The sequence below is a fragment of the Mus pahari genome, chromosome 2, assembly GCF_900095145.1.
Source record: "Mus pahari chromosome 2, PAHARI_EIJ_v1.1, whole genome shotgun sequence".
Taxonomy (NCBI): Eukaryota; Metazoa; Chordata; class Mammalia; order Rodentia; family Muridae; genus Mus; species Mus pahari.
The window spans coordinates 77,328,258-77,354,485 of NC_034591.1; the positions used below are offsets into that span (position 1 = coordinate 77,328,258).

The 26,228-nt window shown below is 41.0% G+C and overlaps 1 protein-coding gene across 3 annotated transcripts in view; it reads left to right on the forward strand.

Annotated features, from left to right (window-relative positions):
• Positions 1-26,228, forward strand: part of Herc3 (HECT and RLD domain containing E3 ubiquitin protein ligase 3) — an 89,195-nt gene that overhangs the window by 17,476 nt on the left and 45,491 nt on the right. For all 3 annotated transcript variants that reach the window (XM_029534556.1, XM_021189850.2, XM_029534558.1), the window contains exons 3-13: positions 6,224-6,383; positions 7,090-7,166; positions 7,931-8,152; positions 9,014-9,105; positions 10,199-10,329; positions 11,503-11,663; positions 14,148-14,224; positions 20,285-20,409; positions 21,781-21,840; positions 24,939-25,050; positions 25,418-25,607. In XM_029534556.1, coding sequence (XP_029390416.1) covers positions 6,224-6,383; positions 7,090-7,166; positions 7,931-8,152; positions 9,014-9,105; positions 10,199-10,329; positions 11,503-11,663; positions 14,148-14,224; positions 20,285-20,409; positions 21,781-21,840; positions 24,939-25,050; positions 25,418-25,607 — 1,407 coding nt within the window. The remainder of the gene's footprint in view (positions 1-6,223; positions 6,384-7,089; positions 7,167-7,930; positions 8,153-9,013; positions 9,106-10,198; positions 10,330-11,502; positions 11,664-14,147; positions 14,225-20,284; positions 20,410-21,780; positions 21,841-24,938; positions 25,051-25,417; positions 25,608-26,228) is intronic.

Here is a 26,228-nt window from a genome sequence, read left to right on the forward strand (position 1 = left end):
AGAGAGACAGAGACAGAGAGAGACAGAGAGACAGAGAGAGAGAGAGAGACATCTATATGCAAATAGGCTAAGGGCATTGAGGCTTGGGACAGCAGCTTTTTCCTAACAACTTATTAAACCTCATCCAAACCCAGTGTCCAGCTTTCCTAGGCTCTGGCTCTTCTGTATTCTGCCTTTTCTTTCCTTTCTCCATCTTACATTCTCATATCAACCCACCCTCACTCCCCCATCAAGGTAGCTCTGCTGATTAGAGGATGGTAGGAGTATTACTAATTCCTTTATGTTCTTGTCTGTTCATAATTTCATAATACAATATTTTTATAGACAACTTAATTTGTCACTGAAAAATAAGTAAACATGGATGGACATCCTTTTAGTGAGCTCTGTAGAAACTGTTGTCTGTCCATTTATTGCCCTTGTGTTGCTTACACCCCTTTATCAGCATCTCACCCCCTCCTTCCTTCATACGCACTGATTTGCAGTGTTGAGATTTTTAATGTAAGCTAACCCTTGTGTTGTTAGGGATGTCTGAACTTGTATAAATACCTGCTAGCCTTTCTTCCTGTTCTGGATAGGCAGGAACTGTGGTAGGTGCAGTCAGTTTAATTGAATTTAACTCTGTTAGACTTCCATTTCTGCAAAGACATCCCTGGAAACCTTTTGTAGAGAACCCAAAGGGTGACAGTTTATAACAAGTCTCTAACGCCCTGTTTGATTCATAGCTAGCTTTCTTTCTTTGCACTTCCTCATGGTTAGTTTCTCCCTTTCTTGTAGATAATTTAAGTCAATTCACACACTCTGTATTCCATTTAAGCACTTCCATAATGCCATCACTGAATGGAGTAGCTCTGCTGTTTGATGAATGAGGTTTATAAAGAACATCTAAAAGACTCAATTCCCAGAACTGGGGCTGCTGCTGCTGCTGGGAGTTAGCCCCTCAGCTCGGGTATCTGGTTGCTCTTGTTGTCACATCAGAAGGATGTGACAGTTCTTGGTGAAAAGCATGCTGGCTGAGCTGAAAGGAGACGGGAGTGATCCTTTACTGACTCCATGTTATTGAAGTGTGTAACATTGGTGTCAGAGGCAGAAGTCACCATAGGAAGCGTCTCGGTGCAACACTGCCCTGGTTAGGCTTCCGTTGTGTCCCCATTTGAAGGGCAGGTGGCCTGGGAAGCTGCATAACCCTCCCTGATGGGAATGATAGCAGTCACCAACCCAGTGCTCGAGCTTGGTGCTGTATAGACAACTGTTTGATGGAATTGATCAGAAGTTACTCTTTTCTTAATAACCTGTAACGTTATTCCAATTTGTTTAAAGACAGTTGAGTATGCTTGAAAAGCTATACTTGTTAACGAGCATCCCTCGTTATGTGATGAGTGTTGGTGTTTTGTAATTAGTATTATTTTAGAAAACTAACTGAGTGGCTTGCACTGAAAACGAGAGGCTCTGGTTCCTTGTCATTGTAAGAGTGTTTATACCTGTTATAAGCTGTCATCATCTATGCTGTGATTAGCTTTTTAAAGCACATTAATCCTCAGGCTGGCTCTAAAGTAGGTCGGTATTATTGTCGGAAGTTTATGCAAAGGACAAAAGAGTTGAGTTTGGGCTGACAGTTGGGATTTCATAGTTCTAAGATGTTTGTCCTCAGACGATTTATTTTTATTTTATGTGTGTGAGTTAAGTGCTTGTCTGTATGTTTCTGTACCACTTATGTATCTGGTGTGCAAGGCCATAGGAATGCATCAGATCCCCTGGAACTGGAGCTACCGGTGGTTGTGAGCTACCGCGTGGGTGCTGGGAAGGAACCCGGGTAATCTGTAAAACCAGCCAGTGTTCCTAACCCCTGAGCCACTCTCTAGCCCCAACACAAACACCTCAGGTTGAATAGGTCTTCCTGATAGGGTTTTATTCTCAAGTTGGTTTTCTTGTTTATATTTGCTTTCTGTTCATCCTTATGGAAGAACCAAAGAGGATATAAGCTTGGCCACAAGGAAGTTTGCAGTTTTTAACCTACTAGCTAAAATACTAAATACAACACAAGGTAAAGGTATCGAGAGAGAGTTCTTGTTTCATTGATAAGATCATTAGACAACTGTCGTCAGCTACATGCTTTTTAAACAAAGTCCATGCACATGTATACGTGCACATGTGTGTTTAACTTTTCCTGTTTCCCTCAAGTTTATCCACGTGCACAAGGACTTCTTATCCTCTACAATAAATGAGATAAAGAAATAAATAAATGAAATAAATTAATGAAATAAATAAATCAAAATTGCCATTACTGCCACACAAAAGTTCAGAGATAATAGGTATCTTGATCAACTGAAGTTATGGAACATTTCCAGTCCATTGACCAAAAGACACTGCTCAGAGCTGCTAAGAGTACATGTGTCCCATAGCTGTGATAATTGCTAAAGATCAGAGATTATCACCTAGAGTGGCCTGTCTTAGACCTGTGTCACCATGGGGCAACTTATTTTGATTGTTGAGGGCCTTATCATGTAGTACATGGTAAACTGCTTTAGATAATCTTTACAGATATAAATTCCATCCCCAGCTGGTCTATAAGCTTCCAAAGAGTAGGGCTGGACTAAATTTGTTGTGTTCCAACAATATTGAGATGAATGAGACTGATAGTCTAGCTGCTCAGGAGATATCTGCTCAGTGACTTTCTCTCTCCCAGCAGCTATCAGCTACTACAAGCTCCCCAGGCAGGGTTAGGACCCTTTCCCTGCTCTATCCTAGACTTTTTAACTCACATGATTTTATATGTGTAACCACAGTTGCTTTGAGTTCATGGGTTCAATATTCATGTCATGTACAGAGCTAACCATCTCTAGCTCTTACATTCTTTCTGTCCTCTCTTCCGGGATGCACCCTCATGCTTATCGGTAAATAAGTGTGTAGAGAGACACTTCATAGAGATGTCTCCTACAGCTGAGCACCCACACTCTCTTATCCTCAGCATTTTGAACAGTTAGTATTGTCTGCACTAACCACTCCACACTGCAGTGAGAAGCTTCTCTAAGCCATCTCAGAGCACCCAAATCTATGGACATAAACATCAATGTCCATAGATTAGACAGGAAGTCTAATTAGAAGGCAGTGTGACGGCAGGAAAGCAAAACATCATCTATAGATTCTGGCCTAGGGCCCATGGCTTCCCTGACCCCGTGTGTTTTGACCATGTCTGTAGTGCTGGATATGGATTCTCTTCTGTGGAACAGGCCTCAGATGTGATCTAGAATGTTGTTGTTTAAACACTCATGCCGTTGTTACACCAGTGGGCACATCTCACCTGGCATGTTGGTATTGTATGGTAAAGGGTTCAGTGTTGGCTAAGACCAATGATAACTTTTCTTCCCAAGTAGCCTGCATGGCGTTCATTTCCTCCATCCAGCTTTACCCTTCTGCGGTTAACCTCTCTCTCCATACCCCCTTATCCTCCCGATCCCATTCACTGTCTCCCATCACCATGGTTACACTCTATCTCTGTGAAATCAACTTTCATAACTTCCACATTTAGGTGAGACCCTGCAATGTTGATCATTTTGTGTCTGATTTGTTCCCCTAACATAATGTCTTTCGAGATCATCTAGATTGCCCCATACCACAGAATTCCATCCTTTCTAATGGCTGAATAATATTTTATTAGTAGTATAAATACTGAATTTCCATTATCTACTCACCCATCATTGGATGCTTAGTTTGATCTGTACCTTGGCTATTGTATAAATCTGAATATGTCATCCAATTTTCTTCTGTCTTGCTAGCTAGACTCTTATTCTGTTCTTTGTGGCTTGAATTACTTTCTTACTGTTTTTAGAAGGTTTTGTGTGTGTGTGTGTGTGTGTGTGTGTGCGTTTGACTAAGTTTAATTTGAGTTGTGATGTATTTAATCTCTCAGCTATTTTTCATTAAATACATATCCTGTGGCTTTCTGTATTTCTTTTTCTTCCTAGGGAATTGCAGTGATTTGTTCCTTTAAGGCTGCACTGTAGGCTTCACTTCTGCCTTGTTCTCCCCTCTGCCAACCCCCTTTTGAGAGATCATCCAGCTACCCCTGAACTTTCTTCTACTAAGTCTGTCTTTATTACTGGGATGGTAGGCAGGTGCACCATGTAAGCGTGACATTGACATTCATTTGTTTCCTTTACATTCTTTTGCTTGATCTACTTTGGGGCTGTGGCTCTCAATTATATTACTTATTTGTTGTATCTTTGGTTGGTTATGGTGTGTTTTGAGTGCACACATGTCAATTATGTATATGGTTCACTGTGACCTGGCCATTGTGACTAGTACTTGGATTAGTATAGCCATGCAGGTTATCTCGATTGCATGTTACCCTTGTCTCCTTCAGATACACATCCAAAGTGGTACAGCTAGATAGTGCGGACACTATTGTTTTAGCTTTTTGAGAAACATCCTCAGTTGCTGGACTAATTTACATTCCTACTAACAGTATCTAAAGGTCCTTGCCAGCCTCTCTGGCATGTTTATTGTTCTCTCAATGCTAGCCATTCTGATCTGGTTGGAATGGTCTCAATGTACAAGTGGTTTGCACTTTCCTGATGACTAAAGATGAAATGTTTTTATTCATTGTCCACTTGAACTACTTCTTTGAAAAAGGACGGTTAATTCACTCACCCACTTATAAACTACACTGTTTATTTACCCATCTATTAGCTGCATTATTTATTCTTCTGGCATTTAAGTTTTAAAATTCGTTACATATGTTGGTGATTAATCCTCTACCAGATGAACACATTGTTCTGGGGTGAGCCTTTGCTGCTAATGGTTTGCTTTGTCCAACAGAAGCCCTTCCACTTAGATGCAATCCTATTTGCCAATTCTTACCATTTCCTGAAGAACTTCAGTCCTAACCTGAAAGTCATTGCCCATGCTTACAGCATATCGCCTGCCCTATGTTAACCTGCAGTAGATTCACAATTATGGATCTTACACGAAGGTCTGTGAACTACCTTTTAGTTTTTCTTTTCTTTTCTTTTCTTTTCTTTTCTTTTCTTTTCTTTTCTTTTCTTTTCTTTTCTTTTCTCGCCTCTTTCTTTCTTTCTTTCTTTCTTTCTTTCTTTCTTTCTTTCTTTCTTTCTTTCTTTCTTTCTTTCTTTCTTTGTCAGGGTCACATGTAGCCCAGGCTGGTCCTTGAACTCACTATACAGCAGACAATAACCTTGAACTCCTGATTTTTCTACTTCCTAAGGGCTGGGACTATGGGACTGTGTCACTATACTTAGATTAAGCTGATTTTTAAAAATAGGGCATAAGGTAGGGCTACTTGTTAAAAAAAACTCTTCCCCACTGTATGCTTTCAGCATCTTTATTGAAAACTCAAATGACTGTACCTGTGTGGTTTATTTCTGGGTCTTCTATTCTACATGCCTATACATGTCTGTTTTCTGTGTCACTGATTCTGTTATTATAACTCAACAGAATAATTTGATGTCAGATGCTATAGAGCTTTCAGTGTTGCTTCTTTTGTTCCATACATATATGTATGTACAATGTGCTAGCTATGTAGAAGAAAATGCACCTGGAGAGTCTCATGTTAAGTGACATATGCTGAACAACTTAGACAAGGAGCTTGTGTTTTCTCTCTCATATATGGAATCTCAGTTTCAAAAAAAAAAAAAAAGACATGAAAATTGAAGGAAGACATCAGTGAACAGGGAGGGATGTTAAATACACGTAATGAGAATATGTATGACCAAAATCTTATATAGGTACGAAAATGTCAGACATACACTGATGAGTTCCCAAAGTTTAACATCTCTGCAAACCTGCAGGTTTCATGGTTCACTTTATAAAATAAAATGGCCTTGGGTGATGATGGATCTAGGATCATCTAGGAGATATCTTGGAGTATTTTGGGGGGGTGTTTTTGAGGTTGACCTGAGGATGGAAGACCTGGCCTAATTGTGGGTGATACCATCCTTTAGGCTGGCATCTTAAAGACTCAATAAATATGGGTAAGGGAAAAAAGCCAGTAGAGTGCTAACATTCCAGACTCTCTCCCCAAGTGTCAAATGTGCGGATTCACTCCTTTCACCACAATGTACCATGCCCTTTTAGCTGTGTGCTGAAATAAATGCTCCTTTCTTCCTGGGTAGGTGTTTGGCATGCAAAGAAAGTGGCTAACACAAGGGGGGGCAACTCTTTTGTTTCCAGGCTGTATATTTTCTTCCTTTATTTTGATCTCTTTCAGAACAAATTGGAGCATTGGCTGATCAGCATATCATACATGTGGCATGTGGCGAGTCACACAGCCTGGCTCTCAGTGACCGGGGCCAGCTGTTTTCTTGGGGTGCAGGAAGTGACGGCCAACTGGGCCTCATGACTACTGAGGATTCCGTAGCAGTGCCCAGGTGAGAATGTTACCCAAAGGCTTCTTGATTTGGATGGGTTCCTTCATGTTGTCATTTCCTTTATGATATAGATATACCTGGTAACAACACATTGTGTTACACAGAAAATGATTAATTTTAGAAATGTCTGCCTCAAGTTATAAACATATGAGCTAGTCCAGGACTGAATTTGTTTCTGGTGGACTAGTTACTGGCTGAGTTTCTAGCAACTGGTAAATGTGTTGACTAAAAACGGTGCCCCTTTTATCTCTTATACTTATTTACCTTGATCCGATGATCACGAAGTTTTAAATTACTTTTCTTTTTTCTTTTTGAGGCAGGGTCTCATTTGGCCTATGTAGGTTCCTGGGCACTGTCAGCCATAGTCTACTCCTTAGCATTTATGAAAACAGTCCATCATTTGGAGATTCCCAAAGATTTTGTATGCTACAATAATTACTTTCTGAAGTTGGGGTGGCAGGTAGTAGGATTTTAGAAATGGGTCCAAGGGTGTGATAATTTTTGTTTATTTTAAAGAGTAAACTCCTAAGAGTCAGCCAAGTGAAAGCTGAAGTAGAATTTTTAACAGACAGGATTACATGCTTGATGTTTTTAAAGGTCTTTTAGATAAGATAATACTTTTTAATCAATCCGTATAGTCGAGAATGTTTCTGATAATTGTGTTTCTGTGTGAAAGCAAATTTAAGAGAACCCCTTTTTGTCTTAGGCTAATCCAGAAACTGAACCAGCAGACCATATTACAAGTTTCCTGTGGCAACTGGCACTGCTTGGCTCTGGCAGCTGGTAATTTATATAAATATATGCTAATGCTATGTTAATTTTAAAAGCATTACTCCCCTGCAGTCCTGTGTTATCTAACTTGAAAGCTTTAACAACAGTGACGTTTATCCCTCAACCTCTGTGTGTCGCATCCTTTCCTGGAGATGTGGATGATGCATTGCTATTTCAGCTCTTACGGAAAACAAAGGCCAGGACTGTGCCCAGGTGTTTTGGAGAATATAAAATATTTGCAGGATTTTATTTTAAAAAGCCACAGTCCATTCTAAAGCTCCATTCTGCTATGAGGATTCCAAATAAATGTAAAATCGAGAGTTAGGGAAGCATATGTCAGTGTACAGGCATAGTGTTCTTGCTACTTTGACTGCTCAGGCCTCCATCCCAGAGCAGTCTGGGATTGCACCTGCAGCTCCTAAAACTGTCCTGGTTTAGTGTGGTCAGAAATAAGGTCACCTTGCTTAGATAGTGCCTGATCACCAGCTAGTTTATAAGTGAATTTACTTAGCCCTTTAGATTTACTTAACCCTTAACACTTTAGATAAGCCGTTCATAGTCTTTGAAGACCACTGAGGCTTGAGTTTACTTCTCTGTGGTCAAATGCTAATTTAGGCTTTGGAAATCTTAAAACACAGTGTCTCTTTCTTTTCTTTTGGGTGAGTTTGGTGTCTGTAGGGTAACTGATGAATGCTGTAACAGCTGAAGTATCTCCGTATGGAACCTGTATCTCTATCATTTTGTTTGGAACATCACTTGCCCTGTTGTTATTTCAGATGGCCAGTTCTTCACATGGGGGAAGAACAGCCATGGACAGCTGGGCCTGGGGAAGGAGTTCCCCTCCCAAACCAGCCCACAGAGGGTGAGATCTTTGGAAGGGATCCCGCTGGCTCAGGTGGCTGCAGGAGGGGCTCATAGCTTTGCCCTGTCTCTCTCGGGAGCTGTTTTTGGCTGGGGAATGAATAATGCAGGGCAGCTAGGGCTCAGTGATGAAAAAGGTATGTAAAGTCTTTGTGTATACTCCAGTTCAAAACTGTACTCCTTTAACATATGCTTCTTGTAGACCTACTGTGTGATGATAGCCTAGTGCTAGGTATTGAGGGAGCAGCAGTGAAAGAGACAGGACATCTGTGACTTGACTGAGATGGGAATAACAAACAATAAATAGTGTGGCACGTGGCTTTGGAGTAAGCTTTGTGTTTATCACAAGTTGGTCAGGAACGAGCTCTCTGATAAGCGCACATTCAAATCGAGTCCTGTGGGAAACCAGCTAGGAAGTGGGACATGTAGATAACTTGGTGAGGAATGACCCAGTCAGATGGAACAGGAACTGACAGGAAAAGTGGTGGGGACACAGAGGTAGAAGGCAGGGAGGCAGTGTGGGCACTGCTGCCAAAGACCCCTAGGGTACAATGAGGACTTTCACTTCCTTTCTCAATGAGGGGTAACTAAGGGTTTTGAAGAGAGGTGTGGCCTAGTTTAAGTCACCGGTGGATCAAGGGGTCGGGATCTGTTGGGAGGTGGAAACAATAGTCAGGTTTTTGTAGACCTTAATGATGATGATTCTGTTCATTGGTTGTGCATTTGAAAACAAAGGAAAGGCCGGAAGGATCAGGTTGCATGAATGGGGCAAGAAACGATGGATGGCATGAGCTGGAATGGACAGAGTTAGAGAGTTTAGGAGTTAAGGTTTTAAAAATTAAACTTAGATGTTATCAGACTTTTCAAGTAGAGTTGGAGATAGAGGCGAAGTGAATGTGGGTCAGGAGGCTGGGGGATGTGAAATTCCTGCTGCTTGTTGTTTATGTCTCATGCAAAAGGCCAAGGGTAGTGACATGCTGATGCTTAATTTATCTTAGACCGAGAGTCTCCATGCCATGTGAAGCTTTTACGCACACAGAAAGTCGTCTATATTAGTTGTGGAGAGGAGCACACAGCAGTTCTCACAAAGGTGAGGAGCTTAGGGGGCTGGACTGTGGACGGGGGGTGGTGGTGGTGGTGGTGGTGGTGGTTGTTTTGGGAGGAGTAGAGTGAAGACTGCTTTTTAAAAATATGCCCATGCTTTCCTCTTGGAAACCCTCTATATTCTCTAGGTAACATTTAAAAATAGCTCAATAGAAATAACTTAAAAGTATGGTATATATACATATGCAAAACACTACCCATCCTTTGTGTTTAAAGTAATCCATTTGAATATATAAAAGAAATAGTAATTTAATTGCTATTTTAAACTATTAGGTAGTCTCTATTGCTTCTAAAAACATTAACATACTAGAAAGAATAACATCTGCCCTTCCTTCCCTCTCTCCCTCCTTCATTCTTTCTTTTTTTGTGATTGTTTTGAGACAGGGTCTTAGGTATCATCTTTATTCTGTCATGCAACATGCATTAGTATGATTTTCAACTCTTGCCTCTACCTCCCAAGTACCCGGATTATAGGCATGAGCCAGCATGCCTGGCTTGAAAATGTCTTTTCATATTGAGGACTTGTTACCATATATTGATGTAGCATTTATTCAAGTACAAATTTAAAATCTTTACTACAGAGTTTATGGAGCCCCAGTTTCTTACATATGAGTGAACCTGACAAGTCCTGCTCATTTCACCTGTTTTTTCCTTTAAACCTTTTTGCCTCCTTACACATTACTGCACTTAAAATAAGGGTTACCTGGAACTAGAGTTACCTGTGGTTGTGAGCTTTGGATGATGAGTGCTGGGAACAGAACTCAGGTACTCTGAAAGAGCAGCAATTGCTCTTCCTAAACTACTGAGGTAACTCTCTAACCCTACATCACCTCGCTTTTACATACTCTTAAAATCTCCAATGGCAGCCAGTCCTTTAAGCAGTGTGGACCCATTCCCTACAGCTGTAGTTTTACATTCCTTGATTCTTGTCCACTTCATGAATGTTCTCAGGAAATGCTGAGGGTTATCAGGTGAGTGTAATACCTAGAACAGACTAGTGAGATGGAATTTTATGAGTAAGTTTTAGAGGACAGTCCTCAAACTCAGTTACCAAGTCATCGATGCTTGTTTCTTGTTAGAGTGGGGGCGTGTTTACCTTTGGTGCTGGCTCCTGTGGGCAGCTTGGACACGACTCCGTGAATGATGAAGTTAATCCGAGAAGAGTCCTGGAGCTGATGGGCAGTGAAGTAACTCAGATTGCTTGTGGCAGGTGAGTGTCCCCAAGAGCTTTCTCGTGGTAGTGATGGTAACGAGCTGCAGAGTGGATCTGGCAGTGGGAAAGCCTATGGGCTCACTGAGCCACTGCCATTTAAAGAAATATTTTTCTTGTTGTTTGTTTTCTCCCCACCTCTTAAAGAAAGTACTGGTCAGTGTGTCTTATTCCGGCCTTAAAGTCGGTATGTAGCAGTGGCTTCCTCCTTTACCTCCTGAGTGAAGGGACTGCAGGCATATGCCACAGTGCACAGCTTTGCTTTAGGAAGTCTCAGCTGCATGGTCACCTGTGTAGGGAAAGTCAGACTATAGTAGATAGGGAAAGGAAGGGATTTAGGTAAACAGATGAGCAGGAGGACATTGGACCTCTTACAGAATAGAGAGTGAAGAAATGAAGAAGGAATGTGACAGGTGCTTGCTTGGGCCTGTTCTGTTTTTCTTTCATCCCAAAGGGAGGATGTGGCAGGTTGTTAATCTCTTTCCACATTCCACGATCTGTAGGCACATGCACGACCTTTGTCACAGCAATACAATATTGTAATCTCTGGTTGGGCTGGTGAGATAGTTTAGTAAGTTACAAGTCTGCCCTACAAGCACAAGGACACAAATTAGGACCCCCACCAAGCACATGAAAAGCCACCTGTAATGTCAGCACTGTGACAGGCTGAGACAGGCATGTGTGTTCCCTAGGCTCACTGTCGAGCCTTCTAGTTCAAGAGACTCCTGCCTTTAAAAAGGTTCAGTGAAAGATGATCTTTAAATATAAGGAGAAAATTATTTCTGGCCTACCACTTGTGCAGGTATGCATATGCATATGCACATACACATGTACAACCTCCATACTAGCAATTATAATGCACACGCGCGCACACACACACACACACACACACACACACACAGACCATAAAATCAAATTATAAAAAACTTCTCATTTTAAGCTAGTTTATGTTTTAATGTTGGACCACTTTCAAAGCTGTCATGGGTTTCAGCCTCAATTAGCCATGCCTGATGGGGTGTCAGAAGTTAGGAGTCTGTTATAAACACAAGAACCAGGATAGGCTCCACAGGAACCCCTAGGAATTTCTGTGATTTTATGTGAAAGTTAAAATCTCAGGCCAAGTGTACATCATCATCAGAAGGACTTCTGCCAATGAGTTCATTGTTCCCACAGACAGCACACTCTAGCCCTTGTGCCTTCTTCTGGACTCATCTATGCATTTGGTTGTGGAGCTAAAGGTCAGCTGGGAACCGGACATACATGTAATGTCAAGTGCCCATCTCCTGTGAAGGGCCACTGGGCTGCCCACAGTGGTCAGCTTTCAGCTCGCGCCGGTAAGAATGATTTTCATTGGAATTATATTTTTAAGTAATCATAACTATTATTTTGATATGTATTTGTTACTTGTCTTGAACTTCTTTAGAGGGATTAAACAAGAGTTTTCTTCCTTCTTTTTTTCCTTCCTTCCTTCCTTCCTTCCTTCCTTCCTTCCTTCCTTCCTTCCTTCCTTCCTTCCTTCCTTCCTTCTTTTGTGTCTTTGGATACTTATCAAATCATTTGAGTACTCACTCAGCATGAAAGTGTACACTCAGGATCCTAAAGAAAAATCAAAGATGCTGGTATCAAGGTGCTTGGTAGTGTGTATCTTAGTGTTGTTAGGTGGTGAAAATTAACCTTCAAGTCATCATTGATTACTTAACAAATTCTATTACCATATCAATGGTAATTTGTTTGTTAAAAAGCAAGCAAATGACTATTGGCCATCACCCCCTTGTCAGGAGTAAAGGACTGTTCTCCCAGGATGTTAGGGAACTTGCCTAAGATCAAAATAATTCTAGAGGCAGGATTTGAACTTAAATCTGCCTCATTCAAAAATCCACGCTCTGTTCGCTTCGTATCTGGTGATAATGGGATGAGGCTTCCTTTAAAAGGTTCTCTTGAGAAGATTCCGCAAGCAGACTGTTTATTTCATCGGAGATTAAAATTAGACAGTTACGAGTATTGACCAACTTCCTCATCCTGAAATCATATATCCAGAGGTAGAATTGGAGCTGTAGAGTTATTAAATAGAAGTATAATCTAATAATCAAATTTAATTTTGAATTCTAAGCTAACAAGTGTAGGGCTTGACAATGATTTAAATAATAACAATTATAAGTTCTCTTTTACTTTATTTGTTGGCTTTTGTGAAAAGCAGAGAAAAGAGATTCACTCAATTGGGCACACTGGGAGGAGGAATCCTTGAAGGGTCCAGTGACCTGTAAGTTCATCTTTCTCCTTCCTAGATGCTAAGAGACTTAAGGCCAGGGAATGAATAGTCTAATCTTTGTAAACGTAGCATACATCACTGAGCTGCTATAAACCTGTCATTCAGCAAATACTTATGGGACAGATATGTTTGAGATGTCGTAAGCTTAAAATATAAAATAAGCACTATTGTGCATTAGTATTCTCCAAAGCAAAGAATAGCTCAGTGTCTTCTTTGTCATTTGTCAGTATCTTTTGCTAGGCATTCTCCTCATACTCGGAATATATATGTTTAGCAAATGTGCGCCTGGATTTAATGGTGCACTCCTGTAATAGAGACACACCGTAGGATTGCAAGGCCTAGATCAGCCTGGGCTGTGTAGCTTTGTCTCAATCCCTTCTTCCTCCCAGACATTAAGCAAGTCAAGAAACTCAAGTTTAATTTGAAACTACACTTTTTAATAATGGACTCACAATCTGGCTTGACTTAGGTGGTTGTAAGCTTATGTCTGTATGTTTGACAGAATATGGTGCAAATAGGAAAATTTCCAAATTTCATGTCATATGCCATGTATTCGCAAGCCTTTGTGGTAATGCGAGACCACAGGGAAAGACACCGAGGAGTCTTACTAGTCTTACTGTTGTTGGGTTGAGTTTGTCGAGGGGAGGGCTGTGAGGGAGTAGGGCTGTTACCTGGAAGTGAAAATTCATGTCTGAGGAGGCAAACCATTCAAGGCGAATATACTGAGTGAGAGGAGGGTAGATGTATGGGAGATGAAACAGCATGAAAGATTAGGGGTGTTGGAAGAAGTAATCATTCGTGTGTGTGTGTGTGTGTGTGTGTGTGTGTGTGTGTGTGTATACAGGTATATATATATACATACATACATACATACAGGTAGCACTAAACAGAACGGGAAGGTGTGTGTGTGTGTGTGTGTGTGTGTGTGTGTGTGTGTGTGTGTGTGTGTGTTTGTGTGTAATAGTAACAATTAAAAAGGGCCATAATTTCAAAAGGGAGGGGAAGAGGGTACATGGTAGGTGATAAGGAAATGAAGGGAAAAGGGGAAATGATGTAATTATTTTAAAAAAAATTTTTTAAGTTAATTTTTTTTTCAATTTTTAAAAAAAGAGCAATTAGGCAGTCTTAAGATTATCCCCATGATAGGATATCAACCCCGGACTGGGAAAAGAGGTCCTTATATTGCTAGCATCATCCTGAAGGGGTAGAGAGGAGTGCCTGCAGATGTGTGATTGCTACGCATATGTTACCATTTATAGCAGTGCCCATTTTAGATTTTTGGCTGGTAGCATGACGGAGTTAGTATGAGAAATAGAAACAGGGTCAGGGTTAGCTGGCTGTGAGGGAGGCAGGCTGAGAGGGTCTGGGCACTATTTCATATGTTTATTTTTAACTGAGCTAGAAACAGTCCTGGGCAGGGAACCAGGAGGGCCTCTTTCCTGCACACAATGAAAACAGATAAGCCCTTCTGAAGCACATTTTAGAGCATCAGGAGAGGATGGAGGGGAGCAACCATTGACAGACAGTATGTTTGAAATGCTTTTGACAGATCGCTTTAAGTACCGTGTCGTTAAGCAGATCTTCTCTGGAGGGGACCAGACTTTTGTACTTTGCTCCACGTATGAGGTAAGATTTTCTTTTATCATGTTTGAAGTAGAATGATGACAATCATTGTTTTTTGTAAATACACAAAAGCTTTGTCGATCTTTGTTTCTTGTTGATGATTTTATCTTATTAATAGAATCAAACTAAACAACATTATCTCCATTGAACTCCTTTGGATTGCTAGTAATTATCTTGTTCTTAACATTGTAGAGTTCTAATTTATAGTGTAGAATTATTTATACTCATATTTGTTCTAAAAGAAATTTAAGGGAGCTTAAGCATTTGTGTTATTATTTTTCGGTTTCTTTACTGTTAAGTACCAAGGAATTCTAGGCGTTTGATAACTTACTGGGTTTCATTGTTTGGTGTGACCAAGTATATAATAAATATACAAGCGAGGTATAAAACAGTTCAAATTTTTTACTATTTATCACCTGGTTATAACACACCAAGATTTTCCTTCACTTGCTCCTGCATCACTCTACCAGTTAAGGCACAAAGAACAAGTTACATGCATGGGCATAGGAGTACACACTTGTAACCCTGGTTCTTACCCATAGAGACAGCAGTTCCAAGTTATCCTTGCCTAAGAGGCCAGTTTGGGCCAGCCTGAGCTACATGAGACCCTTTCTCAATGGAAAAGAAAGGAAGGGGAAAGGGAAAGGAGATATTGCCTTTCAGGGTTCAAAGTCTGTGTAGATATAAGAATATGTGGCATATATTTAATTCATTCTGCTCTTCATAGTCTAGGGCAGCCAGTTGAAGAGGGCTGGTTCTCTTACCTTCTCATAATCCTATTTAATAAGCCCTATGTGTGTGTGGAGGGGGGTAGCAAACTCAAAGCAGTAATTAGAAAAGCCAGAGACTATAGGTGAGAACAGCCCCTGTGGAAACAAAGGCCCTTTCCATTGGGAAAGCCTCTCCCTTGCTCTGACACCACCATCTGTGTGCTTAGTACCATTCTGTGACTCCACAGGAAAGGTGCTGGGCAGGAATGCTGTGCAGCTGCTCAGCCATGCTGCAGGTCAGGAGTCTGCGGAAAGCCATGCGCGTTAGCCGTCCTAAGGCAGATGCCCTAAGGCAGATGCATGTTAGCCATTCTAAGGCAGATGTAGAATCTGCCTTGGGTTCAGCTTTATAACTTCACAGAGGAATCCTAAAGGGAGCTGAGGTTGTGCCAGTAAAATGAATGATAAAAACACAGGGTCTCTTCAGTATTTTTGTTGTTGTTGTTGTTGTTGTTGTTTTCAAGAAGTAGACTTGTAGGAAATTTAATTTCTGAGCTAAACTGACTTAAGATTCTGTCTTTTGTAGCTGTTCTTGAGACAAGGTTCCTCTGTGTAGCCCTGGCTGTCTTGGAGCTCATTCTGTCGACCAGGTTGGCGTCTGAGGCAGAGATGTGTCTGCCTCTGCTTCCTGAGTGCTGGGATTAAAGCTCTACACCACAGCCACCTGAGAAATTGACTTAAATCATATCCAGCTTAAATTTCCTTCCCTTAGTAAGCATGCAGTATGATCTATGTAGCTGAGTTGTAAATGTACTAGTAGTTTGGGGAATGGAAAACAACCCACTGATTAAAGAAAGTAAGGTATACGATCACGTTAGTTAGCCGGTAAGTTAAAGTTTCAACTGGTGAGAAGTGTCCCCCCATTAAAGTTTTAAGTTCACAGTGGAATGTTCCTCCCCTCCGCCTTGAGAAGGTAGCCAGGCTCGCCTGAAGCACACAACTGGCCTTTGTCTCAGGCTCTGAAGTGTTCGTGGCACTCCTGACTTTTCAAGTATGAAGTCATAGGTATTTACATCTTATTTTATATATATGTGCTTATGTATAATATATATATATTATATATAATACATATGTATATATGTATATAAAATAATGTGTGTATGTATATACATATGTGTGTATAGATGTACTTACACACACATGCACTCTAGATGCTCATTAGATACAGGGATTGAAAGTTATATTCTTACCTAATTACCTCTAGTTACTTTATCACTACTTTAATATGTGAAGTGACAGCCAGAAAAATAGTGTTTCAGATTCTTTTGGATTTTTAAATATTTACATATACATAAAGTATCTTAGAGAAGGAACCTAAGTTTCTACAAGAACTCATGGCAACTCTAGTACATCATGGTGATAATGCTGTATGACATCTTAAATCACTGTGTGCATGGGCACGAAACTCATCAGGACTCACGCACACTGAAGGCATGTTATACGACGTCTTAAGTGATTCTGGAAATGTGAAAAACACCGTGAAGGTGTGTAACAGGACATTTTAAACCACTGTGTGTGTAAACAAAGCTTCTTGCTATGGAGTTTTCCGTTTCTAGAATCATGTTGGGTTTGGATCTGAAGCCTTCAGGGTTTGAGTGTTCCACCTGTACTCACGTGTTCCTTTGCAGTCTAGGTGTGCTGAATGTAAATCATAGCCTCACTCTTCAAGGATCTTTTCCTTAGAATAGGACCAAAGAGCGACTGTGTTGAGATCCTTAGGGGTGTGTGTGTGTGTGTGTGTGTGTGTGTGTATGTGTGTGTTTCAAGCCTATTAGCTATAATGCTCATCTCATTCTCTCTCTCTCTCTCTCCCCCCTCCCCCTCTGCCCCTGTATGTGTCTTTGTCTCAAGCCCGTTAGCTGTAATGCTCATTCTCTCCCTCTCTCTCTCCCCCTTCCCTTCCCCTCTTCTCTCTCTCTCTCTCTCTCTCTCTCTCTCTCTCTCTCTCTCTCTCTCTCTCCCTCTCTCTTTTCCCCTCCCCACACCTCTGTGTGTGTGTGTGTGTGTGTGTGTGCGTGTGTGCATGCGCATGTGTGAAACTGAACAGTGATATGGTGATTCCCAACTTTGGTTCTCCATTAGTGTCCCAAGGGGGTGTAAGAAGCAGAGAAGCTATTGGTGATTCTAACTAAAGTGGCCTAGAGTATGCACTGGCAGATGCTCTGAGATGTGTGTTACCCATTGGGATGGATGGAGGTTCCCTTGGTAGTCTACAGCCCAGCTGCATTTGAGAAGCACTGGCCTAGTGCAGTTTTTCTTTTTGGCCTGTGTGTAGCCAGCACGGAGGCCTGGAGTATAGGTCAGGGATTCAGTACTTCCTAGCATGTGGGAGGCCCCGAGTTTGGTTCCCACACCCATGGAGGGAGAAGTTAGACTTTTTCTTGTATCTGTGGGTTATTAAATACATTATAAAGAATGAGTACAATAGTTTGAAACCTGCATTTATTTTCTGTAAGTTTGTGTTACTGTTGGTGTTCAGTTGTCCCTTTGGGGATGCATTTCAAGTTTGGTAGTAATAGTACTTTACAGCTAAGATGGAGGAAAGGTGGCTGGGTGTGTGTTTAAGTTGTCCATGCAGGTTTAAGAGTTTCTTTGATATAATTCATTATATATTTGTCCTTTTAGCATATGTCTGTGGTCATTTTTGTAGAATAGTTGTCAAGAGCCAGATGATCTGCTGTGTGACAGGTACCTTTCTTTCTTTGTATATTGCTAAATCACAACTGTACAGTGGGACTAGCAAGCTTCCTTTGAAAGCAATATTTTATGTACAAGTACAAAGGAGAGAACAATGATTTTTCTATGCATTGATGGCTGACTACTTGAATAATAAAGCACCATCAGGTTTTTCTTAGTTCTGGGTTATTAATAGATGTTGGGGGAGAAAAGTTGAAAACAGGCAGGTTTAGAGAATCAAAGTGTTTATAATAGTTTCTTTAAAGATGCCAGTAAATGGGTTGGCAAGTCAGCTCAGAGAATAATGGTGTGGCCACTAAGCCGGCAACCCTCCATCTATCTATCCCTGGAACCAGCATGGTGGATGGAAAGAACTAACTCCTTAAATTGTCCTCTCACCCTCACACATGTTCCCTTGTATACACACACACACACACACACACACACACACACACACACACACACACACACACACACACACACACACACGTACCCTTGTATGCACACACACACACACACACATACACACACACACACACACAGGTACCCTTGTATGCACACACACACACACACACACACACACACACACATATAAAAATTAATAATCATTGGAAACAAAGTATCACTGGGGTTGGGGTTAGAGAGATGGCTCAGTGGTTAAGCGCATTCATTGGTTGTGTTGTGTTTCTAGAGGACCCTGGTTCGATTCCAAGCACTCACATGGGAGCTCACAGCTATTTGCAACTCCAGTTCCAGGGGATGCATTGCCTTCTGGTTTCTATGGGCACCAGACATGCAAGTAGTATACAGATATGGATGCTGGCAAACTACTTATACACATAAAAATAAAATTAAAAAGTATGCATCACTAAAGAAAGGGTGTACAGTATTTGGGATTTTTAAAGCTGTGATTAACATCCCTTTTGATACTTTCATAAAGTTTATAGGTATATACTTGGGCTGAGGAGATGGCTCAGTAGTGAAAATGCTTGCCCTGCAAAGTATTTGTACAAAAGTTCGGATCCCCAGAACCCTTGTAAAAGTCATGTGGTTGTGGCATTAATCCCATCATTGGGAGGTGGAGACAGAGCTAGCTGGCTAGCCAGGCAAGCCTTTGGTGAGCTCTAGAGTCACTTAAGAGACCTTGTTTCAATGAATAAGTTGGAGAGTGATCAAGGAAGAATGACGAGGTCAACCTCTCGCCAATACATATTTGTACATGCACAAGTGTATACCCACACACATGAAAATACACTCGTAAAGGCATGCACAGCACACATAAATGCTTGAGGGGGAAAGGGCATATGAAACTGAATTTTCAGAAATTTCTTGTACTGTAACTAAATTCTGCATTTGCTTCTTAAGCTTATGAAAACAGGATTTTATGTATCCCTGGCTGGCCTTGAGAATTCAATATTCACTGTATAGCTGAGGGTGATCCTGAACTCTTTTTGATTCTCCTCCCTCTCCTTATTTCCAAATGCTGGGATTACAGCCATGTACCATCATGTCTGGCGTAAACAATTTTTTTGTCTTTTTTCTTTTTCTTTTTGGTCTTTTTTTATTATTAGCTATTTTATTTATTTACATTTCAAATGTTATCTCCTTTCCCGGTTTCTTCTCTACAAACTCCCTATCCCATCTTCCCTCTTTCCTGCTTCTATGAGGGTGCTCCCCCCACACATGCATACCTCACTGCCCTGGCATTCCCCAATACTGGGGCATTGAGCCTTCACTGGACCAAGGGCCTCTCCTCCCATTGATGTGAGTTTAGGCTATCCTCTGCAACATATGTGGCTGGAGCCATGGGTTCCTCCATGTGTACTCTTTGGTTGGTGGTTTATTCCCTGGGAGCTCTGGGGGGTCTGGTTGGTTGATATTATTGTTCTTCCTTTGGGGTTGCAAACCCTTTAGCTCCTTCAGTCCTTTCCCTAACTCCTCTACTGGGGTCCCTGCGCTCAATTCGATGTTTGGCTGCAAGCATCTGCATTTGTATTGGTCAGGCTCTGGCAGAGCCTCTCAGGAGAGAGCTATATCAGGCTCCTGTCAGCAAGCGCTCCTTGGCATCAGAAATAGTGTCTGGGTTTGGTGTCTGCTTGTGGGATAGATCCCCAGTGGGGCAGTCTCTGCATGGCCTTAAACCCTTTGTATGTCACATTTTATCTGAGTTAGGGAGCAGTTACCGCAACCAATACCTCTATGGCCTGGTGATTCAGAGCAAAGGGAGGGAGCCTAGAAAGCTGGTCATGGAGTTGAAACAGACATTCTAGAAGAGCGCCTCCTCAGGAGTGAAGGAGAGAGGGCTTGGCGGAGGCAGATGCTGGGGTTAGGTCACCTCACCCAGTGTGGTGGGGGGCCCGGAAGTGGAGGGAAGGGAACTGAGCTTTTGTACCACAGCTACCTGCTGCTGAGTATGACAGAACAGAACGATGGCCTGTGGAAGATCCTGAAGAACAGCCTGCATCCTCGCTGCAGGAGTGGGGACAGGGCTCTGCTCCAAGGAGAGGACTTGGGAAGCTTCAGTTCATGATGTGAGATCTGGAGACCTCACTGAGGAAGGAACGAGGAGAAGATCCATGTCTCTCACTTCTCTTTTCCCTTGTATTTATTTCTCCAGAATTCTTCTCCTGCTGTTGACTTCAGAACTGTGAACCAAACACATTATACCAACTTAATAAATGACGAAACCATAGCAGTTTGGAGACAAAAACTCACAGAACACAACAACGCAAATACTGTCAAGTATGAGTTTGTCTGCCTACCTTTTGCTTCTTCCAAAGCATGCTGGAGTTTTCTAGCCTAGCAGCTGATATTCCCTGCAACTACACTGTGGTTATGAATATGAATGGAGCTTTGCATTTACAGAATCATTTTTGTATTTTTATTTGTAATCTCATCTCTTTAGCCCCCAGCTAGCACAGTGGTTTGCCCCCTGAGTTTCACTCTTCACCTTAATATATCATTGCAAGATCTGTGACATCCTCTTAGGGAATGCCTGAGGTCATGTCTCTGCTGAGAGCTCTCTGTATCATGTTGCATATAGAAATGGCTTTCTTCACACTGATGCTTCAAGGGATCTTGAATATTAACAGCCTCTTATTATTTTAACTAATCTGAGTAACTTCTTCAGGTTTGCCATTCAATGTGATTAGTTGAAATGAATATTCAGTCTTCTCAGTACATTAAAAATGTGAGACTAGTTGGGTTTAAAAAATAGTTTTCTGTACATTTTTACACATTTTTTTTTACTTTGATCAGCACTTCCATACTTTTCCTGTAGTCTTATGAAAACAAATAAATCAACCTGTGTAAGAAAGATGGCTGTGTTAACAAATGCACAGTGGGTCTTGCTTTATGATCAAGGCTGTGCTAGAGCAAATGCCCAGGTCTTCCCCTGAAGCAGCTTATGGAATCTCCTGTGTTTTGGGCATTGTTAAGCAACTAAGGATAGAGTGGAAGGGAGAACAAGAGAGGCCAGGTTGCTGAGCAGCGGGTGACCTAGACGCATGGGCTTTACCTGGACTTCTGGTTTTTTATGAACAACAGAAGCTCGAGGAATCATCTCTAAGGATCTTACTTGATCCAAATGCTACAGCTGACAGAAGTTGCTACGATCTCCTTCCTAGCCATTTACTTTGTTTATCCCTTGTTTATTATGGCAATCCTAGGTCCTCACAGAGTAGACCTTTCACAGACTCTGCAGAATTTAGGTAATAGGAGTAAGTCTTTATTTCCATTCATTCTTAGTTTCTTTCTCAAATGATCAATAGAATAGGCAAACATGATTTGGTATGTATTAATTTCTGTACTTGGGGAATAACAACAGCTTGTTTTTTTTCTGTTTGTTTGAAATGGTGGTGAGAGAGTGTCTAAGCTTTTTATGATTTTCACACACACACACACATTTATATATACATGTATGTATGTATGTATGTATGTATGTAACTTGTAGGATAATAGTTTTTGTCCATTTGGAGGCAAAACATTGTTCTCTAATCAGGTGTGCACTGATGACCCAACAGAGACTGGCTAGGAAGATGTCTTGATACTGAAACTTATATAAGCACTGATTTCTAATTCTTAAAGACTCCTTTCTCCATTTGTCTTGAATAGTGGTGTTGTTCAGATACTGTCTTCTGCAGCTTGTTGGAATGGAAGCTTTCTGGAAAAAAAGTAAGTGTCATAGATGCTTCAGAAGCCGTGTAGTGTAAATACTTAGCAAGGCTATGAAAGACTTTTCCATAGTCCTTGGTTTCCATTGAAAGGGAAAGCTGACATTTGCATGAAATTTGAAATATCCAGTAATGATCAACTAGAGGATCCCAGAACAGTGGTATTTGCTCACTCCTCACTGGGGCATATTTGCAGAGAGAAATGGTCCCTTGGGAGATCTAGTGTGACCCAAAGCCAGAACTCCAGGCTGTCCCAAAGTGCTGCTCTCACTGAGCTGTGTGGGTGTATGATTTGTTCTTAAAGTCAAAATTCTCCAGTAGTTCTTTGATCTTTTTAGTTTACTGAGGTAATTTTTCATTTTCTCCACAGGAGTGAAGTCTTTTTTTTTTTTTTTTAAAGCTTTATTTATTTATTATATGTAATTACTCTGTAGCTGTCTTCAGACATTACAGAAGAGGGCGTCAGATCTTGTTACAGATGGTTATGAGCCACCATGTGGTTGCTGGGATTTGAACTCAGGACCTTTGGAAGAGCAGTCGGGTGCTCTTACCCACTGAGCCATCTCACCAGCCCCAGGAGTGAAGTCTTAAGGAGGCTTCATTCTGGGGCTCCATGGATTCAGTCAGGCTCAGCTCTGGCTAAAACTAGAGGGAAGAAATAGGATGTCTCTTTTGCCCTTATCTCTTCTGTAGATGACCCCTGAGAAACCTCACACAGCAGAATTACCTTGCCAGGAATTAGGATCTTCAGGGATCCTAAGTCCTATCATTTTGTGGTCCTTTTCAACCACTGACTAGGTTAATGAAACATTAAGAGGAATATGCTAGTTGCCTCTCTGTTATTGTGAAAATACCTTTGGTGACTAAAAAGAACATGCTTACCTTAGGTGTATTTGCAGCATCTTTAGTCCATGGTCAGGTGTCACATTTCTTTAGGGCCAGTGGTAAGGATATCCATCGTCATAGGAAAAGATTCCTTATAGAAGCTGTTCACCTTATGTTGGCTGTCAGGGAAGAGATAGGAATGGGTGAAGGTCCTATCGAAAGGTACAAGCACTGTATCTCAACTTCTACATGCTCTGCTACCTCCCAGTGATGCTACAGGCTGAAGTCCATGTCTTCTGCACATGCTATTAAGCAGATATTCCAAATGTAAAGTATAGCATTGAGGACTAACAGGAGTGGGTAAGGGGGAAGCTGATCAAGATAGATGAGGAACAGTGAGCTCAATGCATAACATTTACTTATATGGAAATGCCCCTATGTAAAAGAGTGCTATGTTTTATATATATATATATAGATAAAATCAAAGACTATTTTAAGTATAGCAATGAGTTAGATATTAGTTCTCTGTGTGATTTACAGATCTACCATGTGATTCAGTTATACCATACCTGGGCATAAACCCAAAGGACTCCATATCCTATTATAAGGATACCTGCTTATCCATATTTAGGTTAGGAATACTCCCTCCAGTATGTATCCTGTGAGATCAATAGACCAACCATAATCTGGGCCATACCTCCTAGTGCCAACCACATAAAAGGACATGGAAGCTTTTGCTTTTTGCCTTTTTACTCTTGAGTCTTCATGACAGGATTGTCTGTCTTGTTGCTTAGGCATTCCTTTGCTGGTATTAAAACCTACTTCAGGATTCTAACATAAACCGAAGACCAGTGAGATAGTCTAAAAAAAAACTACTGAATTCTTGGTCATTTTATGGGAAAACAGTCATTGTTGGACTAGTCAGACCACATGCTGTAAGCCATTCTTAGTTAAATGTTCCATGCATATATATGTATCCCGTCTAATGTGTGACTAAGAAATACCTTTAAAATTATTCAACATCCTTAACAATTAGGGAAATGCAAATTAAATAACTGAGATACTGTCTTACCCAAGTCAGAATGGCTGAGTTCAGGGAAAAAACTAACAGAGAATGCAGGAGAAAGTGGGAGAAAGGGAGCCCTCTTTCATTTGGATTTTTCCTAACAACATAGGAAAAAGTCCTTCCATCTTTGTTTAAGGTTGCCTCTAGGATATTAAAATTATTGTTTGGTTAACTCATTGTAAGAACAGGGACAAAATGCTAAGCAGCTGTTCTAGTTTTTGCCATTTTGATTCTAATATCTGCAGTGTCTACATTCTGAATTTTCATCTATTGTAATGCTGTCAGGGACTGTTAAATCACTTAATGTATGCATTACTCAGAACAGAGCAAATCACTGTTCTGCAAATTAATAGATATGATTTCTTCACGAGTGACAATCTTAGAGATATCCTTTGTCTCTGGGAAGCTAAGACTGTGTGGAGTTGGAAAAATGATTTTTTTGTTAATAAAGTTCGAACACTAGCTATAAAATCCCTGGTGGGTAACTAATTGAATCTGTTTAAGTAAGAGAGATAATAACTTGGCTTTTTTTTATCTGATTTTTATTTTGAATACTTCTTGAAGGCTTGAAATAAGAGGGTCGATGTACCATTTGTTCAGGAATGGACCCCTTCTGCATACAGGAAATGAGTGGGTTTGGGTGGGTGACCGCAACCGGCCACAGCATCCATGTCTAGCAATAAACCCACGTCTAGCAATAAACCCATAGAAGGGGGTTGGGCGAGGCATCTGTTTTCATGCTTTGTGGAGGCCTGGCTTGAAATGGTAGTGTTTCTGCTTTGACTTGAGGGGGAAAAAGTTTGAAAAAAAATTAAATCATGTTTAACAGTGGAATTATCCCCAGCATTTAGGAGGCAATGGCAGAGGGGCAAAGGGGCAGGGGCAGAGGGGCAGAGGGGCAGGGGCAGAGGCAGGTGGATCTCTGTGTTCAAGACCAGCCTGGTCTACATAGAGAGTTCTAGGCTAGCAGGGGCTACTTAATAAGAACCATTTTTTAAATTAAAAAGAAACAACCAAAGTAGGGTAGGAAGAATTGCTGTAAGGCTTACTCTGTTGGTCTTTCCCAGTGTTCTCGAATATCTTACCTACTAGGTCAAACTAAGATCTGTCTAGACTGGGTTAGCTAAATGAATACTTACATTTTTTTTTTAAATCAGTATTTACCTTCTGTTTTCTTACATATGTATTTTGCTTGTTTGTTTGTTTAGAATTGATGAACATTTTAAAACTAGTCCCAAAATTCCTGGGATTGACCTGAACTCAACTAGGATTTTATTTGAGAAGTTAATGCACTCTCAACACTCCATGATTCTAGAACAGGTATGTTGTTTACATTTATAACATTTGGTTTACATTGAAGAGTTCTTCTCTTAAGACAAAGAGGACAGCCAGATGAATTGATACACTCTTGCACAACTTTGTAAAATCCTTAGTGTTGGGACTTGGGTTATCTTTTGCTCATATCTCCCTAAGGAGTTGCCTCTCTAAAGTCTTAGGTCCATGGGTTGGGACTTCTTCCTTCTCCCTGATGTACTGGGAGTCTGAACCGGCGCCTGGCTCCATCTGTGTGCTCAGTGCACACCGAATGAGTAACAGTTATGAGTTCATTAAATAACTTAGGAATTTGGGGATGCGTTATTTAAGTCTCAGATACAGTTCTCCGTACTTTTTTTTTTCTTTCTTACAGATATTAAACAGCTTTGAAAGTTGCCTCATTCCCCAGTTGTCAAGCTCGCCTCCAGATGTGGAAGCGATGAGAATCTATTTAATCCTACCGGAGTTTCCGCTGCTTCAGGATTCTAAGTATTACATAACGCTGACCATTCCCCTGGCAATGGCCATTCTGCGGCTGGAAACAAACCCTAGCAAAGTATTAGGTAAATTCATCACATTTAATACCACCAGCCTTGGCCTTAGATGGTTGGTTTTGTCAGCTGGCTCTTGTGGACTGAGCTCTAACAGTCTATTTGTTGTCATTTAATGGCTTTCCTGCCTACTCCTTTCTTGGCTGTTGACATCCAGCTAACTCTCTTTGCTATTAGGGTGAATTGATCTCTTATTTATGTCATGTGAAATGATTCATGGGAGATTAATCCCAATTTTGAGATAGTCATAAAGTTAGGTTATTCAACCTTAATCTGTTTTTTTTTTTTTTTTTTCTTCTTCTTCCACATTTGCTTGCAGTTGCAATGCCTCAGATATTAGTATCTTTCTGTCTGTCCATCTCCAGTGCTGACGTTAGCGGGTGGGAGCCAAATGAACAGCTTTGTGATGCAGAGATCTCCATGCAAGGGGGGACGGAGTGACCCAGTGAGGACTTACAGAATGTTTGTTTTCTTTTTCTTTTTTAGGACAGTTGAGTCCACACTGATTTTTGCAGGCTCTGGACACTTTGCTGAGATAAGAACCTTCCGTTCCTCAGCGGGCTGGAGAAGGTCTCTGTTGGAGTAGCGCCCAAGACTTTTTTTAGTAATCTGGTGCAGAAACCTGTCCCCTGG